Source organism: Crocodylus siamensis, chromosome 3 (genome assembly GCF_052110815.1).
Source record: "Crocodylus siamensis isolate JL-2025a chromosome 3, ASM5211081v1, whole genome shotgun sequence".
NCBI classification, from domain to species: Eukaryota; Metazoa; Chordata; order Crocodylia; family Crocodylidae; genus Crocodylus; species Crocodylus siamensis.
The window spans coordinates 170128309-170145019 of NC_143397.1; the positions used below are offsets into that span (position 1 = coordinate 170128309).

Sequence of the window (16711 nt, forward strand, 5' to 3'; positions counted from 1 at the left end):
ATGCTGGCAGTCGGATCAAGAGGAGGATGGAGATCTAAAAGCACAGGTACAGAATGAAAGGTCACATATGTTATTAAACTGTGGGTGTGTGCAGTGTTCATAACTCTTAGCATGCAATTTGTCAATTCTGTGTGAAGAAATGTGTAGAACAGCATTTTGTATCCTTTGAATATTGTGTCCCTTACCTTTCCCTTTCTTTTTCACTTCTTTCAGAATAGTCTGATTAAGCGAATAAAGGGTGAAAATGTGTATGTCAAACATAGTAATCTAATGTTAGAGGTTGGTATTGGTATATACCAGTGCATGTATTGTACCTGTGTGTTCAGTTTTAGTGGTAAACTTGTGGATCTGCACTATGATGCATGAATTGTGTGGTCCCACTTACTAATAAATTAAATAGATTTTTTTTTCTCAGATTATGATGACTTTCTCTACTGTGTTCTATAATCGTGTGCGTGTATGTATGTGTGAAGTCTCTTTATCAGCTATAACTTACAGAGATGTTGGTAAACGCTATTTTGATGCTCATGTAAATGAGATTTTCTGTGCAGTTATCTTTCAAAATATCACATTTTCACAAGAGTGTTGTGTCAGTGCTGTGTTCCCTGATATCCTAAAATATGACTTGTTATCTACTTTACTAACAATTACATATTTTGATTTTCAAATGTTGGTGGCTTAGGTAAATGTTATAAAGCGCTGTGTGCATTGTTTTGTTTTTTTTTAACTCTCAAGGACCTAGACAAAACTCAAGACCTGATGAAACACCAGACCAATATAAGCGAGCTGAAACGAACCTTCTTGGAAACCTCTACAGATACCACAGTATCTAACGAATGGGAAAAGAGGCTTTCGACATCTCCAGTCCGGCTTGCTGCAAGACATGAGGAAGCTCCCATGATTGAACCACTTGTGCCTGAAGAGGTCAGTACCTACCTTTTAATCAGAAACAGTAAACTGTGTATTTTATTTAACTGTTCTATATTGCTAGGCGCACTCAACACACTTAAAGAGAAACTCAGAATCTCAACAACCTAGGACACGGGTCTTCTTTATCATTGCCAAGAGTTCAGAGAAAAACAAATAAAGAAAAGCTGTGTGGAGCCTGCTGCTAATATGAATCTTACCCAAGGCTGGATAAACTGAAAATTGTTATCAATTCCAGGCAAACAGATTTCTGCTTTACAAGAAGCATCATCACAATTAGCATTATTGTATAGTAGTAGGGGACAGTAGTGAAAAATTAAAGAAATTGGACCCCTATTTGGTTGTACATAAGAAAGTACAGTGATGGGAGAGCTGTGTTAGTCTAAAGACAGGCAGAAGGCAGTATAGAGATTCACTTTATAAACCAGACATGTGTTTATTCAAGTGGATAATTAAACTTTCCCATTTGGAGACATTTGTTCTTTGAGCTCCATCCAGGGCTTTTGCTGGCCCTGCACATTAGTTAGGTGGAATGATTTTTTTCATGTACCTGCCTGACATAAATCTTTTGGCAAACCTGTGTGATCTAAACTAAGTCTCTGAGTTGTCTATAATTTCAGACTTGAGAGAGGGTCAATCATAATTGGAAAGGAATAATCCCAAGGCTTTTTAACACATCAGAGACAGAGCACTTCGAAATTATGGTGATTTGTACACTGAAAATGACTAAGAACAATCTTTAAAAGAAGCATTTATGTGGTGGTAGTCCAGTTCCAACATAGTCAAACAGTATCTTTTTAGAAGTAGAGGCTTCTAAACATGCAAATTTTTTACCTAGAGAGCTTAGTTTTTAAGAACTACGTGTGAATGGTGTGTATACATTCTTGGGGCATATGACATTTTGAATAACTTTTGGAAATCACCACATTGTTGTACCGTGAATAAAGTACAGTAGCTAGCCTTCCACAATAAAACAGCCAGTACTGAAAGCCAAGCCGCTGCACTAGGACTATGGCAGGATTAACTGTGTGATAGCACTCATTTTCCTCTACTCTGCCTGCCTTATTAGCACCTATGTGATGGCAAGATGCTATGAGTTAAGTAGGTCAAGGGGAACTGGCTGCAGTGTGTTTATCCAAAATGATCTTTAGCATTCCCACCATAGCGCAAATTGTCCCTGAAAACGCACAGTCTTCCTGGTGAGATCACTCCACTCAAGGAGATCCTTTAGTGGCACAGAGAAAACACAGGAGTACCTGTGCCAGTTGAAGGGATGCTGCCAAGGAAAAACTACCCTGTTCTCTTGCAATATCTGCCTATCTAGCATGCCCTTTGGTGCTATTAGCAACTGACATAGATAAAAACAGACTTCATGGCTGCTCTGAAACAAGCGAGGAGACAGATCTAATACCGAGATAACCTAGGATTTGGCAAAGGGCAACCTTTGCATTGCTCCTGGTGAACTGTGCTGCTCTGTCTTTAATTGTGGCTGAGGATTGGGCTTGTCTGTCTCAGAACTAAAATTCTAACAACAAAACAGGTTATACTGAACATGTTAAAGATGAGGAGAACTGCCTAGAGAGCATCTAGCTGAATGACTGAGTGAATGAGGCTGAAGCAAGGAAAAGCTTCTTGCAGCAATCTGGTAACCACCTAAATTCACTTTCTCTGTATTTCAAATATAATAGGATGCTTTTCACAAGCAGGAAATCACTTTATAAAACATGTCCTAGAGAAGTACATCTACATGATTCATTTGGAAAGATGAGTTACAGGGATAAGAGGCTGTATTTTTCTTTTCTTTGTTTTTGACATAGGAGAACACTCTCAAAATCTACGTCAGTCTGTTACCCAAACCTTATAAACATAAGCTGTACTCCTAAATCTTATCTTCATATATGAATTTTAGCAAAATGCTTAAAGTTTAGAGTTGTTTTGGACTGAGGATAAGTGAATTCCAAACTTTGATGGGCTCACTAAACACAACAGAGTACCTTGTCTCTCTTCACCAACCAGCTTAAGTATGACACTGAGACAAGCGTCTGTCAGGCAGGTTTCAGACTTTTTCTAGGTCAGTAGCACTACCTTACATTCTGAAAGGAGACTCGGTGGAAGGAAAATAACAGAACTTGTAACCAGAATGCCAAAATATGTGGTCAGTGTTAAAAACAAAAAAAATCCCACATCTTTTTAAAATGTTTGATAGGGTTGCCTATAATACCTAAGATAGCTGTAATGAAACAAGAGTGGAGGAAATAATACCCAATGTTCTTGTCAGTTTGGGTACTTTGAGCATTTTATGTACAGTTGTTTTCATTCTTATCCCCTTGAAAGTTCATAGTCAGTGTCACAATGCAGTGAGGGGGCAAAACAGGAAACATTGTTTTTAATACCTCAACCCCTGGCTCATGGGCTAATGTTCGAGCTAATGAGAAGAAGCCAAATAATGACTGACTGTTGACCTGAATTAAGACAGAAGAAAAGCTACAGTTCTCATCATCACCTTTGCCAGTTTTCTCTGAAGTTCTGTAAATTACCTCTCTGTAAGCAGAATGACAGCATTCACATTTTTTCATTGCACAATGTAGAACACACATCATGGCAAATATTGAGAGATTAACATATTATCACTTCTGTAGTAATACTTGTAAAAACAAAAAAAAATTACTGTTACAGTGAGTGGATTGGTTTGTGCAAAAAATCCCAGTCCCCCAATCTGAGGAGATACTTGGTCTCACAGCAAAAAGAGTGGACAGCCCCAGGAGTGAGGAGGGCAGCAGAGTATATGTTGACCCAGTCTGAACAAGTAAAGGCAGGGGATGTTGGTCAAACCAAAAGAGGGCTTGTGTCACACTTAGGTGTGGGGGTTAGGAGGATACTGGAGCTGGCTCCACTTCTTCAGGTTCTTGTATTCATTGGTTGGCCTTGAGGACTTCAAGCTGATTGGCCTCTTCACTTTCTCTCAATAATTTAGTCTCTTGGCTGCAGGAGCACCTTGTCTTTTCATCTCATCCCACTGCCTCACTGTAGCTATTGTGAACAAATTGTGTAGCTGTGATGCTGGATGTGTAATCAGTATTAATACAGAATGTTTTCCTTTGGGGCCAAATTGACAGTGATGTGCCAGTCCTCCTTGCCTTGCCTCTTTTCTTTGCAGAGGCACCGTTAGGGCTAAAAAGAATAGGACTTTTTATTTTTCCTTTTTATAAGAAACTTTTGCTCGCCTAGTGTTTAAGAGCCAGCTCCCAGAGATAGATGAGATGTGGCGTTTTAGTGATGGGCCTTGTATCTGTAAGGTGGGTAGGTAGGAGGGACCTGAAATTTTTACCGTCTGAGGTTTCCTGAGTACCATCTATCATTCTCATCCTCCCCACCCCCTCTCATTCTGCCCCTCCAAATGAAGTGCATGTGTGCAGAGTGAGCAGGATAAAGGATCTGCTCCCAGATACTGTTTATATGGTGGGAGCCTCATAACTTCTTACTGGATCAAGTTAACTTCTGGTATATGAGATGGGGTGGATACATGCCAGTCGTACCCATTAAGTTATTAAACTTGGAGCCTGCCACATAAAATCCATCTCCACATCCTATTTTACCAGCAGGGTCTGATTCAAGAGATTCTCAGTGATTCTGCTGAAAAAAATTGTGCTTGTACTAATTCCTGTTTCATTAGTTTCTCAAATGAAATAGCCTGTCTGTTAACAGTTGGCTTATACTTGTATGTTTAAAATATTGTTGACTAATATGGTATAAGTTCAAAACTATCTCCTCAGCTCTTTCTCTTTCATTAGACCAAAGAAGACAGGGAGAAATCTGGAAAACTTATATTTTTGCAGAAGGGAAGTACCACGTTCCTTGAATCCCAGGTAAAATGAAAGCATGATTTCTAAAAATGCAATCAAATAGACTGGTACAAATTTACCATTTTTACCATTTTCCTTTTCAAAACCTAAATTTTTAAATAAATGTTCCAAAGGTAAGTATGAATTTTGTGGATAAAATGTTGATGGTAATGAGATGCCAAAAATTTTAGATGGTTATCTAATAGAAAAATATTTCCTTATACTGACAAATCTACTCACATAGTTAGGTTTTGTTTGTTTGTTGGTTGTTTGGTTTTGTGCTTTTTCCTTTCCATTTTGCATGCAATTGCAGAGTCTCACTAAAAAACATTGCACTAAGCAAGGCACTGTTATCATTAGAATGAATCTCCTTTATACTGTCAAGTGAATTCAGCTTATCTTGAATGATGATGAATTTTGAATTCTTATTGATTTTTCCATTAGCCAAGGGAGATAGAGAAGAAGCTGCAGGAAGGAGAATCTGCTGGCACTATGGTTACTTCTCATCAAATCATTATCCAGAAAAGTGTCCCATCATCCCTAGAGGTTATTTTTAATTCATTTGATTTAAACCAACACATGTGTTTAGTTTAATATAAAACTGTTCTAGGGCCATGTAATTGGGCTACAAGTGTGCTTTTGAAATAATTCACATAGCATATATGTATTTCGAGAAAAGATAGTTTTGCATTATTCTCAAACAATAGTTGTAATGCTCCAGGCATTTAGTATATTGTAGAACTCCATTCATATCATGTTAAGGAACTTCATTTTTTTAATAAGAACCAGAAAATTCATCTGACATTAAAGGCGTGTACAAACATATACTGTTCTGAGACCCCAAAACATTTCATTTAAAAAGTGTTTGTATTATCTGGGGAATAAATCACTTGCTTAGCTTACATTATTTTGTAACTTTTATAGGAATATGGGTATGTTGTTGTGATATATGACTTTAAACCCAGGATTATTAAAAAATTCATAAATGGCCAATCAGATTATTTCTAAAATACAAAAATGTTTAAATGCTATTCAACTGAAAATGAATGCAATAAAAGGGAGTGTGAAGTATTTTTGTTCACATATTGTAAATACCCTTTCCAAAGGATTAAAAAGAGGTTTTTAAATAAAAGTGCAAATTGTTATAAGTTTACTTTATTGTCTCTACCAAATATATGGTAGAAATTATTACATGTTTCAAAATACCCACCATGCATTTCCTAAAAGATTTAATATTTTGGTGTTCCTGAAACAAAGATAATCCATTAGATATTCTAATTTAGCTTTTATATTTCAAATATAGGGCACTGAGGATTGGGTTATTATAGACAAAATACCCTCTGAGGTAGTTGATGGTGAATCGAAAAAAAAAGTGCCATACAAAGTAATGACTGTGAGCCGTAAAAGTGACATTCCAGCTGAGATATTAAAATCCAGTACCATTCTAATGCAGAGCTTTGAGGACTTGGAAAGTGAAATGCAATCCAAAGAGGAGAATAAACAGAAAATGTACACCTTAGGAAAGTCGTATGATACTGTATCCGGGAAAATTGTAATCATGACAAGTAAAGCTAAAGAGGGAGAGAAAACAGTACAATCTTCACTAGACGCCTTTCAAAAATTGGAGAGGGAAGTGCAAGAATCTGTGAAGATCATTCCAGTAGTGGCCGAATATGAAATTTTAGAGCCTGGCACTGATGAGAGAGCCAGGCGGGTATCCGATGTGCAAAGCACGAAGAGGAAGCTGTCTGAATCTTTGACACCCATAAAGGAAGCAGAATCTCAGTTGCAAAGTCCTGAAGAAGAAACTTTGAAGAAGGCACAAAAGATGGACCAGGATTTGCAGTTGCATGGTACACTGGGAAGTTTGCAGACTGGCAGAGCAGAAAAACACCTTGACAGTGAAGCCCTAAAAGCAGGGGCATTTGATCGGAAAGATAAGAGTCTGTCTGAGTGGAGATATTCCAGAGAACAGCCATTTACCATTGCTACTGCTCACTATGTTACTGAATCGTCTGCATCAAGAGTAGTGGTAACAAGTGGCTTTGAGTTTGTGCCACAGTTTAAAACTTAAAGCATGACTTCTTTAGGCAATACCCTCACACTACCCTGCCTTTCAGTTCTCTTGCTGCTTGGTTTTATGTTGACAACAGGCAACCCAAGCTTATTTTTTTTCCTCATGATTTAAATCAGAACCACGGTCAAAGCAGGCATTATCAGGCTTTAAACCTTTCAAGTTTATTTAAAGAGTCACATTACTGAAATGTAATATTGCTGCTGTGGCTGATTAATAAAGAAAAAAGGTTTGCTTGAACCAGCAAAATCCCAGTGCTAACAGTTATGCTTTTAGACAACTGCTTCTAGTCATAACGAATGTGTGCTAATTTATTTTCCCATTCTTTTCCTGTTTTCAACCTTTTTGTCCCTGTGACCTTCGCCTCTTTTCCTCTGTCTCAGCCTCCAGTTTTGTCTGTTAGCATATCTGTGTTTGTATGTCTGCCTTTCTTTTGTGTATGACTCTACATTTCTTTGTCTACTTAGACTAAACAGTCCTCCGGTGAAAAAACCTTGGATGGTTCAGATATCTTCAGTTTAATAGAGTCTGCCAGAAAACCAACTGAGTTCATAGGAGGGGTTACTTCTGCTCCCCATAGCTGGGCTCAGGTGGCCGTTTGATTTCATCCATGAATTTAATAATTGCACGCAGCTGATTTTTGGTTGCTTTTCTTCCCCATATTTGCACATAAAAATGTGACCTCTCAGAGAATTTAGAATCTGCACAGTTAATATTAATGCAGATGCTCAATGTGCCTTTTTAAAGCTAGATCACCAACAGAATCCTTATCAAAAAGTCAAGTTCTAGTCTGTTTTAAGTTTGCATTTAACTCATTTTATAAGGTGTCTTTTTTTACTTTTGGAAAATTAAGACATTGATGCAAATGAGAATACTGTAAAGCTTCTGCTTGTAGAATGCTAATTTGCTTTATTTTGCATATGTGCCATTATAATTACCTTAAAGTGGAAAACTAAACTCTTCAGGAGACGCCAGTTGGCAAAGTTGAACGATCTTTTATTACCTGTATTTACAGTGTGTTGGCAGTAAGATAGGTTTTATTCTCCACACCTGACATTCAGATTTTGTTTTCTTCCTACAGAAAATGGAAACAAAGATAAGTCAGGAAGCAGATGAAGTGAAAGAAGAAGTGGAACTGCATCTGGATGCCATGGAGAAGGTTGTGCAGGAGACCGTAATAGTTGAGGAGAGACATGTGTCAAGTGTGCATGCAAGTGGGGATGCTGCTACAATGGCTGGAGATGAGCTGGATGCTAAAGAACAGGCAGTATCTGCTGCTGCTGCTGCTAGCTTTCTAGGGAAAGAGGGCTCTGCAGTGACTGAGGGGGCTAAGGAGGAAAAAAGGGAGGAGGCTGATAAAGCTGTAACCAAACAGGAAGAAATTGCTTCTGCTTCTCATGCGCATGAGGAGGAGCAGAGTGCGACAGGCCACCTTTCAGATTCATTGGAAAGAAAACCTCACTTTGAGGTAATTCATTTAATAATCCTTGTTTCTTCATTACAGTAAAATGGTTGCAGGATTGGACTAAATTAACTTCACTGATGAAGAGTTAAATAAAACATATGTAGATTACTCTGCAACATCTTTACAGTGAGCAGTTTGTTTCTCCTCTTATTCCCTCCTTGCATGGCAGTTAATGAGGCTTGTTGCTGGTTTCCATTATTGGCAACATTTTGTCAAACAGTGTTCCCCGTGCTTAAGACCAACTCCTTATTTTCTGGCCTTTAATGTTGGTTACATAACAATAAGGAGATGGATCAGTTTGCATTGTCTTTTGGCAAGTTCATTAATATTTGGAGGAATATTATTTGTATTTGTAGGAATACCCAGAAGGAACAGAAAATCATCTGTTTTCTCTTATTTGGTACACCTGGAAATAACTTACCTTATCTGGCTTAACTACCCAGATTTTGTATTTTACACTTTAATGCCATTAAGAAGATTTCTAGACGTATTTATACTGAGGGTTTAACACAGCCTTCTCTTTCTGAGAGAGAATTGCAAGAAAATAAGCCTAAATAGAAATCTGTTGTCCTGTCATTTTGAACCTTTTTTAATATTAGCATCTTTTCCAAATGTGGATTTCATTAAACCAATAGAGCATTAGCTTTATACACTGCCTTGGAGTACTGCTGTCATATGTCTTCTTATGTATCCTTATAATGAGGTTTTTCCCCTTTCCGTAGTGCAGAGCACTTTTTGTTATTCTTTTTCACTTCCTAACCAAACCATTTGAAAAATGTTAAATTTGAAAGCTTTAATTAATGCTCCTATTGGTTTTCTGTTCAAGCAGTCACCAGTTGTGAAGACAGAGACTATCAGTTTTAGCAGTGTTTCCTCAGGTGGGGAGAATCTTGAAGTTTCTACCAAGGAGGTGCCAGTAGTTCATACAGAAACAAAAACCATTACATATGAATCTTCACAGGTAAGAAACTGCAACAGCTGAATAGTACCTTGGTGTAAGTCACTGCACTGTTAAATAAATGTTGTCAATAGTAAACCTGAAGTGGGTATAAACATTTAGTCTTACCCTTATATGTATGAGTAAATGGTCTTTTTGTAATTGGTGTTTAGGATGCAGATTTTGGAGCTTGTTAGGCGCACAGCCTTAAGAAAAACTGAGTAAGATGCATTGTAATACAAGTAGAAGTACTGTCAAACATACAATACCATGTAATGAAAAAAGTGGGATGAAAACATGAAATAATATCTAAGTTTTATGAAAGGTGCACTGACAACTTGTGGTCAAGGTCCCTGACACTTCTAGGATTAAGGATGTTAATCCTCAGGTTTACGTGGAATTGCAACTCGATTACTGCAGCTGTAGAATACAACTATGTTCTGCCAGTCTATCCAAATTATCTGTGAAATTCCAAATGCATATCCATATCTTTGTGCCATAAATTGCCATATGCAATGTGTATATATTTTGTAACACTGCTGTATTCCTCTTTAGGAGATACTATATTTCAGTGGTGGGTAAAGACATCTCTGCCTATCCCTTGGATGTTTCACAGCACTACAATAAGGCTTGAATGGGTACTATTTACAAAGCGCTTTGAGCAAATTACAGATATTTGACAGAATAGTCCATCAGTTTATTAAAACAGTCTGAGAGCAATTAGTTTTGTATTGCTAGGCACTCTCCTTCTCCAGAATTATACAGATAGGAAACTTTAACTAATATAGATAATACTTTCTGCTGCTTGAACATTTTTTATGAGGTACTTTTTTTTTTTTTTAGATGGATTTGGGTGCCGACTTAGACCCAGGTGTACTGATGAGTGCACAAACTATCACATCTGAAACTACCAGCACTACAACTACTACACATATCACCAAAGTAAGCGTTCAAAAAATGGTGGGGAGGGGGTTTATTCCTAGAATATGTATTTTTGCAATTTTGACAATACAAAAACAGTATTTATTTCAGAACATAGCTATTCTCTGGGTGCAATCCTATCCATCTTAGGTGACAGTTTAGTTCCCGCTGCTGTAGTTTAAGCTTCTCACAACATCTCTGTGAGGAAAGGAATTGTGTAGCAACATGCCAACAGGCAGGAAGTCTGTGGCAGAGTACATTATGGAACCCACAACTCCTATGCCCTGGATTGGCAACCTGATGCCTAAGACCATACTTCCTTCCATTTAAGCTAATCTTAGAACTCCCATTAAATCTGATGGGGAAAAGCTTCCATCTCTGTAGGACAGTGGTCTCCAACCTCTTTAAGCAGCAGATCACATTTGGCATTTAAAAGTAATCCAAGATCTACCGTGCACTGCTGCCCCTCCTCCCCCCGCAACCCAGCAGGTAAGTCTGTGGAGGGGAAGGGGGGTGGGGGGGCAGATCGAGCCAGAGGGACAAAAAACTATTTGGGGGCAAACCTCCACAGCAGGTAAGTCCCACCTGGCCAAGGCCCCACTCAACTTACCCCTGCTCCTGCCTCTGCAGCACTGTACCTCACCGCAGGGACCTCAATCTAGCCTCCGCCTCTTCTCTCCCCCATGGACTGACTTCCTGGGCTGGGGCATGCACATACATGTGTGAGGGCACTCAGCCCTCCCACCCCAGTCTTGGATTGACTTCAAGAGCCTCTGAGATCTACTAATGGATTGAGATCCACTGGTTGGTGACCAGTGCTGTAGGTGAACCACACAAAGGTCCTTTCACTACTTGAGTCTAAGCCCTTGAGAAGTTAAGGAGGAGCAAAGGCCTTGTGCTTCACTCGCTGTGTTCGTAAATGTGATATACATACTTGCTATTCTTTGTCAAGGATGTCTAATGGGTCGTTCACAGGTTGCATACAGCCCAAAAGGGGTTAAATTGCAGCCCCTGGGCTCCCACCTTTTTTCATTGCTCTAACTACAAAAGCAGCCAGAGTCTTTGGTTTCCTCTGGTTCCCCCTCTTTTACTCTGGCAGGTGGTGCAGGACCATGCAGCATTGCACAACTGTCAGCATTGCCTATGGCACCAGAGAGGAATGATTCAGTGTGGGGACTGAGGCTGGGGAGGCTAGGATTCACATGGGGACGGAGGCTGAGTTATGTAGGATTCACGTGGTGCGGTTGGGGGGCAACACCCAAGAGCATGGTATAGCAAGTGAGGGTGAGGGGAAGGGGAGGAGAGAGGTACCCAGGCACACTTTGCAGCAGGGCAACACAAGCTACAGTGGGTGAGGGCATTCAGCATGTAGTCCATGCATGTAGGCATGCGGCCCTCAGCCACTTACGGACAGCCCTGCCTTTTGTGGCAGACTTGCAGTCGATGCTGAATGTTTTGGCATATCTGATACATAACAAATATGTATAAGGTTATGAAACACTTCTGAGAGTCCTTCAAGGTGAACTGTCCCTTGTTCCGCTTTTGCTGGGTTCTTGAACTGTTTCTTCTTTGAACAAGCAGCAGCACTACTAAGTGTGGATATTGATTTGTATTTATTCTTTCCATTTAGACTGTGAAAGGAGGCATCTCAGAGACAAGAATTGAAAAGCGAATAGTCATCACAGGAGATGCAGACATTGACCATGATCAGGTGGGGTATTTAAGGTACTAAATAGTGCCCCAAAGTCCATCAGAAAGTATATTTAACCATATGCTTTAAAAGACGCAATTCATACTGGCACATCTTAAAGTAAGCTGATTTTAGTGTTTAAATCAATGACAATATATTTCATATTTTAATCATCTTTCCTCATTTGTAAATTGTGTAATTTATCATGAATCTCTCCACCTTGCTACTGATCATGCATGTTCCACCTCCTTTTTGTTTTTGCCCTTCTGTGGTTTTCTTGGGCTTAGGCGCTGGCTCAGGCAATTAAAGAGGCCAAAGAGCAGCACCCTGACATGTCAGTGACCAAAGTAGTGGTACATAAAGAGACAGAAATCACACCAGAAGATGGGGAGGATTGACCCACAGGTAAGAAGACTAGATGATTTTCCAAGGTACTTAATGGGATAGCATGTGGCAAAGGTCATTCTCCTTCCATAATTCACCTCTCGCTTTTTTCCTTTCTCTCACTGGCATTTGCATATATTACAGAAATATATTATTTGAGTGGTGGTATATAAATGAGAATTACTTCTGAAATCTATTTTAAATCTAAATAATATGCATTTGGTTCTAAATGTTTTTCTTTGTTTAATGATGCCAGTTAGAGAAATGGAACTTAGTCATTTGCTTTGGTTGGCTCTCTGAATATTCTTCTTTATCCATGCTATGTATTCCTGTACTTTCTAACCCTCAAGTCTGAAACCTGCTGTCCATCCATATATGACTTAAGAACAAAAGTGTTTTGTTCTTAAAGGTATGCATTTTAATACACTTTAAAATGCCAAGGGAGAGGACCAGAATTAAAATTGGATAACATTTTCCAGTGTTTAAGGACAATTATGTCAGAATTGAGGCTTCTAATCCCAACTTGTATAAATATAGTTCAATTTGGTTTTGTAATGTGTCAGTATTTGGATGCTTTGCTTTCGTGTATTTTTAAAGGACCTTTTTATGCTTTAAAGTGGCATTGTTTCTCAGGATGAGATAATAATGCAGCTTTTCTTGTGTCTAGCTTTCTTCAGTCAGGGCATGTTCTTCAGCTGTGTTTGGCTAAACAGGTGTCTTGGTAGTATTGTATTTATTGTATATGCAAAAACATATCATGCATACTAACTAACTTGCTATGCAAGAACTGTTAATGCCAGCATCATCCCATAGGTTGCTTTGAATGCTGTATGCAAAAAAGAAAAATAACTAAAAATGGCTGCGTGTCAAATTTATTTGAATTCATAGCAGTATTTTATTACATATTCCTTATGTAGAAAGCACGTATATGTAGCGCTACATATTCTTTAGCATTTGGTATAAGTAACAGAGTATGGGGCATAGCATCTTTTGAAAAGTTATTGCTTTCTCCTGCTTCAGATAAGAAAATATAAAAGCTTAACGTAAATGTGGCTCACTACTATTTACTTCGGAAGATGAAGCTAATCTTTAAGGAGTAAGTACCAATAACCACTGTGGTATTCAGCTAGTTCTTTCAGTTAGAGCATGACCTGGTTCAAATCTCATGGAAGTCGGTAGGAATATTTCCATTGACATCAATGGGCTTGGGATCAGGTTGCCTGGTTAGCAGTTACTTATACTAGAATGTAGCTTTTTTAATGTCTTTTGTTCCCTGAAGTATTGAGCATAAGTTATTTTGCAGCTTTGATTTGGACACAAATGCAGTTGGTTTATATGATTAACACAGTTCTCTTTCCTACAGGAATAATTTAGCTTGCATATGAATCCACACCATTAGGAATACCAGAGCCTTTATGGAAACTCAGTTCTAATCAGACTGTCTTATGTCTGTCCATGGAAAAGAAGAATTGATCTTGACCGCTAATAAGACACTGGCAGAGATACCCTCCCATAGAAAGCAATCTGAATCCGCATCAGTAAAACTATTGCATGAAGCAACGATAAAATTACAAAAAAGCAGCATTTTTAATTTTCATAAAATGTCTAAGTTTTCAGCTATACCTGCACGTTCATAAACAGTATAAACAGTGATCTTACGTAACACACAAACAATTCATGCCTTTCACAGTTTACGAAAGTCTAAACAAATTTAAATTTGTTAGGTGGCAAACCTTTTGTTTACGAAGACTGTAAATGAAGATTACCCTAAAAATGCTAGAACCTGTATAGGTACAGTGTATGATGTTTTACCACACATTAGATGTGCCAATAACACAGTTTATTCAGTAAACAACTTGAATCTTCTGTCTGTTTCATCTGGTTTTATTATTGCCCAACAATGATGAATCTTTAATCTTATCAAAATATTTAAATGCTTACAAAATGTGCTTTGTATACCTGACTATAAATACCTTATGAGGTAGTGATGATTTTAGCTTATTAACTCAATTTTATTTGTTTTTGTCAGCATTGTTCAGAGTTATAGTCAGCTACCAGACACCCCTTACAACTCCTAACCCTGTAAATTCTTTGTAGTTATTTTGGAGAGAAACTGTATTTTCCTTAGCTTGTAGCATTACAAAATTATTAATCTGAAATAAGCCTGATTTTTTTTTTTTTAATTGATTTTTCCCTTTTAATTCTCAAAGAAAAAAAATCATTTCAGAACCTGGTCAACATTTACTATCTAGTTCAGAGCCAAGCCTTAAACTGTACAGAACATCCCCTCATTAGTATTCAGTCATAATATCCATTAAAAGGATATAGTTTCCATTACACTGTCAGCTGCATCACAACACATGGTGAATGTATGTTTCCGCATAGTGAAATAAAAGTGGTAAATGCATCTAAAATTGTATTGTTCTGTGTTTAAAAGAATCTAGTGCTTTTATATTTATATATATATATATATAGTCCATACCTAAGTAACACTTGTATGATATCAAAGGCTTTATTCATCTGAATAGTAGACACATCCTGTCTTCAACGGAAAATGCTACATTTTTAGTTAGCAGGGGGCCCAAAGGGATAATTAGATGAAAATGTATGCCTTTGGGTAAAATTGATTGCAAGGCAAAAGGAATGGCCAGTTTCTTCTGTTTTCTATAGCTGTAGACTCTGTTTCACTTAAAGTAAATGAAGGGTTTTACAGTTGGCTAAAAACTTACAATGAAACTATAGCATTGATCCATATCAGTTTAATTTGTTCACACTAAATCACGATTAAATTATTTATTTAAGATGGTCCTCATTATTCTGTTTCCTCTTGCTTACCCCCTGACCATATCTTGTTGGTGATTCAAGAGAGATCCATGGAGGCTAACTCACCCACCCACAACATAATAAACCCAGGTAGGACTGCAAGGAATAAATACAGGCAAAATTTCCAGGATATTCAGGGCAAAATGTTGTTCTTGATTATGTACACAGATTAAGTGGAGATAGCTTCAGTGGAGGGCTGGATTTGACCCTATGATTTATTACAAATATTTATTTTCTTAATTTAGAAAGGAAATATGAGTATATATATATATATAAAAATATATATATAAAGAGAATCTGTAGATAATTAAAAATAATCTTCTAAGGCTTTTAGAGATCTGCCCTTAGTCTCTTAAAATGACCTCTTCAGTCATCCATTTTTCATGTCTTTTGTTCAAGATCTTGCTCTGTGTAACTTTCCCCTTCCAATGAAGCAGTCATCTCTCACGTATTACATAATAGATAATGCAAAGATTGTGCTGTTATGTTCATAGTCTCCAAGTTATCCATTCATGTCCTCCTTTCTAATCGTGCAGATGTACAAGAAAATATCTCTGTATATTCTGTTCCTTCCAAGTAAAGTTAGAATCACATTTTTCCCACCTACACCTGTCCCATCCCTGCCCAGGTTATGGCTGTACATGGAAGGCTTCCATCCTATTTTTCAGCAGACTGCATTCCAGGATCACGCTTCTGCATCAAGGAGTTTAAAAATAGACACTGAAGCCATATAGGTCTCCCCTCAGGTGTCCCTTACCTGGTCAGCTAAAAAACAGCATTATATTACCTCAGAGAAATGTGACAGGCTACTATACTGCCTTCTGTCCAGACTTACCCTTAGCATTATATTTTAGCATGGCTTGAGGAGATTGTACTTTGGTGATTCTGTACAGCATGTATGCCATCTAAAGGTACTGTAACTTTATGAGGCTAGTCTCTTTAGAAAGGATACTCATGGCTACATTATGGCCTGAGCACGTGCTGATTAAGGGAAGATTAGAGTGGATGGGCAATGAATGACCTCTTAGCGTCACTGTTAGCAGCAGACCTTTGCCTAGGGTAATTCCTGGGCATGGTTCCTAGGAAATAATAGCTTTGGTTTTTGTTAGAAACTGTTTCTTGGGTTGTCTGTCTAATGCTGTGCCACATGAAATAAAGAACACCTGCCTGTTTCTACCAGCCATCTTTTGTCTCAGTCTCTTCTCACTTTGGTCCTTTTCCAGTTTCCACGCCTGCAGCAATCCATGCAAACAAACAGCCGCAAGACCAGCATTGTTTAAAAACACCATCACTAATACACAGACCAATGCAAGGAGAAACAGGGATCATAATTTCAGACAGTACAGTACTATGGGAACTGCCTGTTCTGCATCATTAAGATAAGGGACCTTGATGCACAGCTGGAAGTTTAGTGGAATTTCCATATCAGACAGTAAGGCTACATAGCAAGTATGTTCATTGTACACACAAAAATTGTTTACACAAAGCTTCTCCTATATAAATAAACATATATGTTCATCCTTTGGAATTGTTTTTTATTCCCCGGAAGCTTTTTGAGGTCATTGTAATGATGAATAATGATATTGACCAAGTTCAGGCATCGTTGGAATTTTTCAGATGGGTTTCCAAATTCAGATGTAAGGTCAGA

General features: G+C 38.1%; 1 protein-coding gene across 3 annotated transcripts in view; it reads left to right on the plus strand.

Annotated features, from left to right (window-relative positions):
• The window catches only part of EPB41L3 (erythrocyte membrane protein band 4.1 like 3), a 139936-nt gene extending 123689 nt beyond the window's left edge, over positions 1-16247 (plus strand). Inside the window, exons 15-27 of one of the 3 annotated variants that reach the window (XM_090039730.1) lie at positions 11-46; positions 214-279; positions 736-924; positions 4719-4793; positions 5214-5315; positions 6073-6801; positions 7311-7433; positions 7925-8311; positions 9138-9269; positions 10089-10187; positions 11797-11877; positions 12144-12261; positions 13604-16247. In XM_090039730.1, the coding sequence (XP_089895856.1) occupies positions 11-46; positions 214-279; positions 736-924; positions 4719-4793; positions 5214-5315; positions 6073-6801; positions 7311-7433; positions 7925-8311; positions 9138-9269; positions 10089-10187; positions 11797-11877; positions 12144-12254 (2130 nt within the window). In that variant the 3' untranslated portion in view covers positions 12255-12261; positions 13604-16247. Of the gene's footprint in view, positions 1-10; positions 47-213; positions 280-735; positions 925-4718; positions 4794-5213; positions 5316-6072; positions 6802-7310; positions 7434-7924; positions 8312-9134; positions 9270-10088; positions 10188-11796; positions 11878-12143; positions 12262-13603 lie in introns of all 3 variants that reach the window. The other 2 variants (XM_090039728.1, XM_090039729.1) reach the window with 2 other exon arrangements.
• Positions 16248-16711: the final 464 nt, after the last annotated feature.